Here is a 9,651-nt window from a genome sequence, read left to right on the forward strand (position 1 = left end):
GACCTTTGAGTCCCGTCTTATTCACACAAAATAAAAAATAAAAAAATCAAAACCTTCACAGAATCAATAGAAAATTAGTAGAACCAATGTTTTGTTTTTAAACGAACCGGTAGAATAGCAAGGGTACTGCTTCCATCAATTGAAAATAGTAATGATTCGATCATTTGAAATCATAATTGATGTTATGTTTTAAGATGATTTTTTTTACATATTTTAAGATCATATAAGCACTATTCTTATCCACAATTATTAATAACCATGAATTTAATGAATAATATTACTATTGATTACTTAATTTTCAATTGATTATATCTAAATACTAACGTAGTTGCATTTAAATATTAAGTTACGAAATTTGGTATGAACTTTTTTACTTATAACTTATTATTATAATTAAAAATTATATGAATTCAATTATATCACAACTCAATCACATTCAAATCAATCAACCTTGAACCAATGCCGGAACTGGTTCAACACCCAAATTTTCTTTTGAAAACAACGCTAAAGATGAACACTGACTGAGATCAAATATCAGGTTTCATTTACCCCCTCCCCCTTCATCACAGCTCTTCTAATTTGGTATCCGAAGATATTCAACTACAACATACTTTCTTCCTGAAAGCATATACATAATCACATTTCTAAAGATCATAAAAAGTTACATCAAATCAACAGAGAAAATGCTTTAAACTTGCATCAAATCAACAAATTATATGCTTTGAGCTGACCTAAGTTATACAACAAGAATTGATTCGGCAAGAAAGTACCAAACTTTCACAAAATAAGTTGAAGTACCAACTGCCAGATCATGTGATATGAGAATTTCAAAGTAAAAGCAAGCTTAAAGATGCAGAGTCAGTAAGACTTGGCAAAAATGGCTACTTCCTCAGCAGGCTTTCCAGTCATCAAACATTTCTTATCCCCATCTGGCTGTTCAAAAGGAAAGCACCTGATAGTTGCCCCTGTTTCTTCCTTGACTTTAATCTCATCTTCATCACTGTGCCATTTTTTAATAGCTTTTATTAGAATTCTGAGTCTTTATAAGTATATTGGAATCTATGTTTCCTAGCCAAAATAAATTAAAATAGTGAAATGAATGACCAATACTACCTAGCAGACCAAGGGCCTCTTGCCCATTTGCCTTCGGATATTGCTTCTTTAAGATCATCATATGAGCTCACATCTACGATATTACTGCAAGGAGAATAATTTGCTTATCAATCAGCTGGTCCACAAAGTTAAGAATGTGCAAGTGCATGCAATTGTATACAGTGAAAGGCTAAAAATGATGACAGAAATCGCCTATCATGTGCAATACGAGCTACTGAGTTGGATCTGGAGATAGAGACAAATGATGTCAGATGAAGGCATGTTGAAAAGAACTGGAACCTGTCTCGAAATGCAATTGCCTCTTCTAATAGAGAGGACTGGATTTCGTCCAACTTCTCTTTAACATAAGCCTCCAAAATTGAAGGTTCCATAGAGATTCCAAATACTTTGCCTTGCTTCCCAGGAACATCTCTCCTTGATATCACCACGGTTCCACTAGACAAATCCCGAGGACCAATTTCAATTCTAAGAGGAACTCCCTAAGCAATGAGAGTTTAAATAAGGTGAATCTGACCAGATACTCTTAAAACTTGGAATAAGTACATATCAGGAGTAAACACAACCACTAAGATTAGCTAGAAAAGTTGAATATCCAATATTAGAAGTAAACCTTCATCTCCCAGAAATTGAATTTCCATCCAGGGGTTCTTTGCTCTGAGTCATCAAGCTTAACTTTAATCCCTGCAGAATGAAGAACTCCTTTTACAGATGATGCTGCATTGACAACAGCCACTTTCTCATCATCCTTCTTCCAGATGGGTACTATCACCACCTGAAGCATGCCATGCATACCATGAAAAAGCCCATAAGTTATAATGGTTTAGAACAGTTTCCCACTAAAGAAAAACCTGAATTAATAATAATAAGGAATCATTAAGTTGTCATTCAACTATGTATTAAAACGACTCATTTGCCAGATATTCAGTAAGCAAGTTGTTTGTGACAGATGTAGACATATTGTCTGCTGTTACCATCATTCATAGAATTAACAAGGTGGAAGTATCCCATCAACCACTTTTAACCAAGAATTAAATCTTTTTAGATGTAAAATAACATCGAAATGTACCTGTATTGGTGCAACCTTTGGGGGAAGCATTAGGCCTGCATCATCACCATGAGTCATGATGATACCTCCAACAAAACGGGTACTGATTGCCCATGATGTTTGCCAAACATGTTGCCTTTGTCCATTTTCATCTGTGAACTGCACAAAGATGCATTTTGTAAAGCCAACCCTCATCACAGGATCAAGTCAATAATCATCAACAATCAATAAACATGAATAACAGAAGACATAAGACACTTTAAGAATATGAATGAGATTGATACCCCAAAAGATTCCAACTTAAAAGCATTTTAAGCTATTCCTAGGTCAGACTGGCACTAGCTAACTGAGACAACGTGCAACAACCAATCAAAGGGTTCATTTATGTCTTACGCCGGATGGCTATGTTTTCTATGGATTGATGTTCAATCAAAATATGTGACAACAAATTTAGGCACAACCAAAACTGATGAAGCACGCAGTCGATGGAGAATAGCTCAGAATATTAAGACTTTGTTTTGTTTGCAGAATTGTATCATACTTGCACAGAAAGAATTTGTTGTGAGCAGGGTGAGCAACTATAATTGAGTACACCAAGATCTTTCTAATTTGATTAGATTTATATTCACCAAGGATATAAATTTAATATCAACTATCAACTATACCATTGAAATCTTATAATGCCCGATTTGTTTAAAAATGGGTCGGATATGACATCATGGGATCTAAATATATTTAAATAATGAAATTTGAATAATATCTTGATTGAAATTTGAATATATTGAATTAAATGGAGAGTATTATAATTAAATGAGATTTCAATTGGAGGCTCAAATAGAAAATTTATTGATTAATTTTGGATTTGAATGATGTCTTAATTGGGATTTAAAAATATTAAATTACACAAGGAGCGTCATTATTAAATGAGATTTCAATTGAAGGCTCAAATGAAAAAATTAATACTTAACTTTGAATTTGCATAATATCTTGATTGGGATTTGAATATATTGAAGGGAGAATTACAATGAGGTCCCAAGGAAAGAAAATAATTACTAAAAAATCCCAATAACAACCTAAGCAGCTTGTACTGACAAATTCCAAAATAGAAAATGATAACTTTTAGGACTTGTTTTGTAATTATTGTTCTTTCTTGGAACCTCATTATAATTCTCCCTATATTGAATTGAATGAGGAGCATAATTATTAAATGCGATTTCAATTAGAAGCTCAAATGAAGAAATTAATAATTAATAATTGATTTTGAATTTGAATAATATCTTCATTGGGATTTGTATACATTGAATTAAACGGAGAGCATCATAATTGAATTGAATTTCAATTGGAGGCTTAATAGAATCAAAATTGGGTTTGATTAATTATCTATTATGATTATACAGTCTATTTTAAGTAATTCTTGAGCTACATAAAATAATGCAATCTATTAGAATTTCAAATCTAATCAAATATACTAATCCGTGTAATATACACGGGGTGAAATTTCTAGTTAGGACTAGAAACCATAAAGTTAGTCTTTTCCATTTGGTCAAAAGAAAAAGTTAGGCTTTTCTACCAAGTGGTTCTAGGAGAAGTGGGGATTAAATTATATGAAATTACTATTCATTTTCCATTATTCTTCCTTCCATCTCATCTTTCTTCTATTTCTGCCTACTCTTTCCCAGTCTTCTGTGTTTCTACTTGCTTCTGTCTCTCCTACATCAACAACTTTATTATTTTCAAACTACAAGGTCTCAGAAATACATCTGAAGGTCAAATAATATATTTGTTTTTCAAGCGAAAAACTACCTGTGTTCCAAAGGCACGGGAGAAATTCTGCCCAAGGTTGTGGCTGGTTCCTGCCTGTAATGCTTTCTTGTCACCCATCATGGCTTCAATTGTGTAAGTCTTAGAGGCACCAGCAAATGTTTCCACTTTAGACTTTCGACCTGCAATAACAGGTATTGCAGCTTGCTCATAAGCAAATCTGGTATAGATGTCAATCATCTGTCTAGCCTGCAGTTGAACAGCTAATCTTTATTTAATGAAATAAAAAGTGTTCTGCTAAAGTAGTAAAAGCATTTTTAGTTTTGATGCCTTAAGAAGCAGACCTCATTTTCTGCCTCTTCAGGAGTTGCATGAGCAGTGTGACCCTCTTGCCAAAGAAATTCCAGAGTCCTCACAAATGGCTTAGTTCGCATCTCCCATCTTGTGACGTTTGCCCACTGAGCCACATTCATTTCACAGAAGAATAGACAAGGTAAGGCATTGTTTCATCATATAAAAACAGTCTTCTAAATTCTAATCATATATACAAAGCACTTCACTACAAAAAAGAAAATGATCATATATGCAAAGCACTTGCCTGGTTAATCATAAGAGGGAGATCACGGTAACTATGAATCCACTGAGTAAACATGTGGTTGACAATAGTTTCACTAGTTGGTCGGACCTGCCACAACCTCAAGAATTACAAAAATCATCAAAGCCAAAACTTAGGTCACAGCACTATAGAACCACATATGAGCAACTGCCTCAATTCAGTTGTAGATTGAAGTGAACATAAAATGAAAAGATATTTATCTGAAAACAATTGTAACAATTAAGTGAAAAGTATACGCACCACGAGTTTTTCTTCAAGTTCCTTCCCTCCTCCAATTGTCACTAGTGCTAACTCAGGGCTAAAACCCTCAACATGACTAGCTTCTTTCTCTATAAATGAGTATGGAATAAACTGCAGGACAGATTGGATAAAAATCACTAAACAAATTATTGATATTTGATAGTAGTAAACTTTAATTTCTATCGTGTACTACATTAACAAGATCTTTGCATTACTATCGAATTCGAAAATTAACGCACATCACAAAGTGATATGATTTAGCTTGCAACAACAAAGGGAAAATGGAATAGATAATATGAGAGATACTTGTATAAACTCTTCAACATTTTCATCGTTTCTTTACTGATTAATAGTGTGGTTAATAAAAAGAACATTGGTTTTGTAAAGTAACATATGGCAAATGCTGCAGCCAACAATATGGAGGAGTGTTATCTAAAATTACTGGGCCCAATTGCAATTTTAGAAAGGGAAAGGGAACGAAACAACATAAACCAGAAATTAGCCTCTTTCCTTTGGACCACACAAAACAACAGTATCACTTATAAAATCTTAATATACCCATAACCTAACAAGTTGCTCCATATTCGCTCCCATCAACATAAAATCAGCACCATTAAGAATTCAGAACCTCACCAGTGGAAAATACATGTTACTATGTCCAGTCTCCTTGAACTTCACATTTAAATACTCCTGCACACCCCATACCATAGAGGGGAGACCAAAAAATGTTACTTTAGGAATTCTAACTGCCTTGCAAACTTAAAAAGCAGCAACGAGGCAAAATGACTGAACCGCCAAATGTTCACAACCATATGAACATTATTGAATAAATCATCTTCGTCGATTGCACGAGATGAAGAGATAAACAAAGATATTCCTTCATTAGCGAACCTGGATCGATTCCCATATTGCGTAGCCATAAGGCCGAATGACCATGGTCCCGCGAACTGGGCCATAATCAGCAAGCTCGGCATTGGCTATAACATCGAGGTACCATGCATTGAAATCCTGTGACCTGGGCGTGATAACTTGATCGGGAACTCGGTTCTTCAAGCTATCTATTCGGTCTTGGGTCTCCGCCGCCGTGCTTTGGGTGGAGAAGCCAGCAGCAAGTGACCGCGACCGGTGACAAAGCCCGTGGAAGCGACGCCGGAGAATCACCGATGACCGGCCAGAAACACTAGAAATAGCGACGATAGAAGGCGAGGAGAAGAGGTGAGTGAGAGAGGGTAATCTCAAGGACGTCACCATTTCTCGTGGAGCTCGGCGATTCTGGAGACGGAGATGAGACTGGCGTAAACACTGAGATGAGGTTTTATTTTCTTATTATTTAATAAGGGAAAATTTTGGAAAAATGCTATGAATATTTGGAAAAATCTCAAACAATTCAATATCAAAATGAAATTTTAAAACATTTATCATTTTTATAGTAGGATTAAAATATTTTTTGAGAAGCAAATTTAATCTTATTGCTAACTTTTCAAAAAGTCCATTGAGTAAAAATACATCTACTGCAGTGCTTAAAATATTTTTTTTTTTAACATTCAGCATTTTAAAGTAATTTTTTATATAATTTTACACTTGACATATTTTTTTAATCACATTTTTTCATATTTTAATTCTCATTTTTCATATTTGTAGCACTCATTTTTAACATTTTTAATAATCAGTTTTAAAATTTTTTAATAATTACCTTAAATATTTTATAAACTTATTTTCCATGTTTTCAACCTTAATATTCAATTTATTTTGATTACTTAATAAAGGTGGAGTAGAGCTTTCCATTTGGAAAGTTTTAAGGAAAAATCCCATATAAAGCCCTTCAAATATACATAATTCTAGATTGGGTCCTGGAATTATGTAAATGACAGAAAGGGTCAATGATCCAATCTGTCATTTCTAAAATTAAGAGCAATTGACAATTTTGTCCTGATTAAGCAAAAGTGAGTAGTTATTCTCTAAACTAATATAGGTAACGCTTATACTGTTCTAATGATTATATGATTAGTTGTAGTTAATAACAAGACATCTTCTCATGAGACATTCCTGACTACGAAAAATGAATAGTTATTCCCTACACGAATTTAGGTAATGCCTAAACCCTTATAGTGATTCCTTAAATTATTGTAGTGAATGAATACAAATGAAAGTAAAAGTGAGTAGTTATTCTCTAAACAAATCTAGGTAATGCTTATACTATTCTAGTGATTACATGATTAGTTGTAGTTAATAACAAGGCACCTTCTTATGAGGCATTCCTGACTACGAAAAAATAAATAGTTATTCTCTACATGAATGTAAGTAACACCTAAACCCTTATAGTAATTCCTTAAATTATTGTAGTGAATGAATACAAATAAGGACAAAATTGTCAGTTGCTCTTAATTTTAAAAATGACAGATTGGGTCATTGACCCTTTCTGTCATTTAGACAATTCCAGGACCCAATCTGGAATTATGTATATTCAAATGGTTTTATCTGGAATTTTCCCAAGCTTTAATAATTTTTAATTCAATTGGAAATAAATTTAAGAGCAAAATTGCAGGAAAAAAATTTTTGGGTGCTGAGTATTACTGAAAAGTATTTTAAGGTATTGAATGCATCTTTATTTAATAAATTTTTTGGAGAGTTGACATTAAGGTTAAAATTGTTTCTAAAAAAATATTTTAAGGATAAGATTACATCACAAAATACTTTAAGGTATGAGATATATTTAAAAAAAATTTAAAGTGTTAGATGAACTTTAATCATTTATAACATTACCCTCTCTCTATAGCGCGTAATGTTATAAAATAAAATAAAAAGCTGTCTCAGTCAACCCCCTCACTAGCAGCCAATGAGCGGGGAGGAGGCTAAGATGTTAATTTTATATTACTGTGTTCACAAAACCATGGTTTTGGCCCAAACCATGATTTCAGATTATGGCATCAAAATTGATACTGTTTGGGTGACACTCCACCCAAACTATGGTTTTGCCTCCCAAACCATGGTTTTGGGAGTCACCCAAATAGGCCCTAAGTTAACATTTATTTTGTCCGCCCTGACCATAGGACATTGATTGTTTTTCTTATATTATTTATATATGCGCTTAAGCTATTCTAAAGTTTCTTTTGTTGAAGTGTATATTTGACTTTAATGATATGAAAAAGGGAGGAGCCCTTGGACATGTTTATTTAGGATTCATATGATTAAAGGTTTGAAATTGTAGGCTAAGTGTAGAGGTGATAGGATGGTGTTACATTTTGGTGTCAAAGTAGTAATGTCAGGTGGCCATTTGTTTATCCCTTTAATTTTCTTTATTTTATAAATTATTTAGAGGTCATGGTAAGTAAATATCAACATGTGCATTTTCTTTCTTTCCTTTTTTATTGTCTTATTTAGTAGAATTGAAAGTGATGTTGCCTAATACTTCTTCCAGACTTGAGATATTGTACATAGGAAGGGAGAAAGGATGCTAAGACAAGAAATTCAATTGATTGATAACATATGCAATCTTAGAGAAAATGAGAGGATACAAAATTAGAGGAAATAGCTAGAGTAGCGTTTAAACAAGAAAAATCAAGTGTAGAAAGTTTGAAGCAGTAGATGACTTGAATAGTTGAAAATATGACAAAAAGGAAAAGAGTTGTCTTAGAAAAGGGTTTGGCAATCCCACTCATGGCTGAGATGTAGAATGTGCCATAGGTAAAAATGTTGGTCTTGTTTTAAAGGTGGGTTGTAGGGGCACATTGCCCAATTATACTATAACTTCAAGTAAATAGTATCTTTTAAGATTAAGGTTACTAAAAAGGGAAAAAAAATTGATTTCCCTCAAAATAAGGTTGTTATGACATCAAAAATAAATAGAAGGGTAAAAATGCGGATCTAACAATCATGTTTTACACAAAGAGCAATTGGCACCATTCACTTTTGAAGGACGCTAAAGCAGACATAAACATTAAAAAGGAGGGCTTTTTAACCACAACCGTTTAAAGGCCCAAAAGTCTGTCCATTTTGTGTAAGTGGGTCCCACATCTTTCTCCACCTGGCAAGTGTTATGCTTTGGACAATTTCAAATGTGGCAGGTAGAGAGTTCAATAACTCCATTAAAATCCGAACCCACTTCCCCTACAACCACATTTATGCCCATCAAAGAAGGACAAAAGCAAAGATGCAGGGAGAAGAAGAAGTGAGGTCCAAAAGTGAACTTCATGGCATCATTATCATCCTCGTCGATGACAAGATACAGGAGAAGGGTTGCTTTGTTGAGGCAACCTAGTCACGAGGACAATTACGAACCGCTGATGAGGTATTGCTATCATGGGTTGGTAGCTCCCCGATGGACGGCATGGATTGATAGTAACCTAGGTAGGAGGTTTTATGGCTGCCCAAACTATGACCAGGTATGAAGTGGTTTTCTTCCTATGAAAAATGCTATTTTGTTCCCTAGTTCCATGGTTGATATGTTAGTGTTGAACACGACAGGATGGGAAATGTGGCTATTTCTCTTAGTATGATGGGGACTTTGGTGAGAGGGCAAACACTATGATCAAGGAACCATTAGATGATATTGACAGACTATATGATGAAAGTAGCAGGAATCAAAGAGGAAAGCATGAGTGGATACTAAGCTAAGAGCTTAATGTAATTCATAGTGAATTAAAGAAGCTTAAACATAGACATGAGCTAAATGATGTAGAAGTGAGGAAAAGGGAAAACAAGTTTAGAAGAGCAATGTTAGTGTTTATAATGATATCAATTGTGGTAGTTGTTTTGTATTTGACAAAGTAGAAGTGTATAAAATTTATTGCAATAGATCTGTATGATAGGAGATATGGGTTATGATAGCTATTTTGTAACGATTATGGACCACTTGACAGTGTATTTGATGAAAAAA

General features: G+C 33.9%; 1 protein-coding gene across 2 annotated transcripts; it reads right to left on the reverse strand.

Moving 5' to 3' along the window:
* Window positions 1-522: 522 nt before the first annotated feature.
* LOC114756631 (proline--tRNA ligase, chloroplastic/mitochondrial) lies at window positions 523-6,062 on the reverse strand. 2 transcript variants are annotated; one of them, XR_003741490.1, is made up of 11 exons: window positions 5,667-6,062; window positions 5,409-5,465; window positions 4,776-4,886; window positions 4,518-4,604; window positions 4,264-4,377; window positions 3,962-4,168; window positions 2,180-2,317; window positions 1,724-1,885; window positions 1,393-1,548; window positions 1,114-1,197; window positions 523-1,000 (listed from the first exon to the last, which is right to left on the reverse strand). XR_003741490.1 is itself a non-coding variant. In XM_028945574.1 (11 exons), the coding sequence occupies exons 1-11, from the start codon at window positions 6,024-6,026 to the stop codon at window positions 859-861; spliced, it is 1,662 nt and encodes a 553-aa protein (XP_028801407.1). In that variant the 5' UTR covers window positions 6,027-6,062; the 3' UTR covers window positions 523-858. The 2 variants fall into 2 exon arrangements, 1 of the variants encoding a protein (XP_028801407.1); XM_028945574.1 differs by having other exon boundaries at window positions 1,393-1,592.
* Between the last annotated feature and the right edge of the window lie 3,589 nt (window positions 6,063-9,651).

This window comes from Neltuma alba, unplaced genomic scaffold (genome assembly GCF_004799145.2).
Source record: "Neltuma alba isolate B1F8T4 unplaced genomic scaffold, ASM479914v2 tig00010443_pilon, whole genome shotgun sequence".
In the NCBI taxonomy this organism is placed as follows: Eukaryota; Viridiplantae; Streptophyta; class Magnoliopsida; order Fabales; family Fabaceae; genus Neltuma; species Neltuma alba.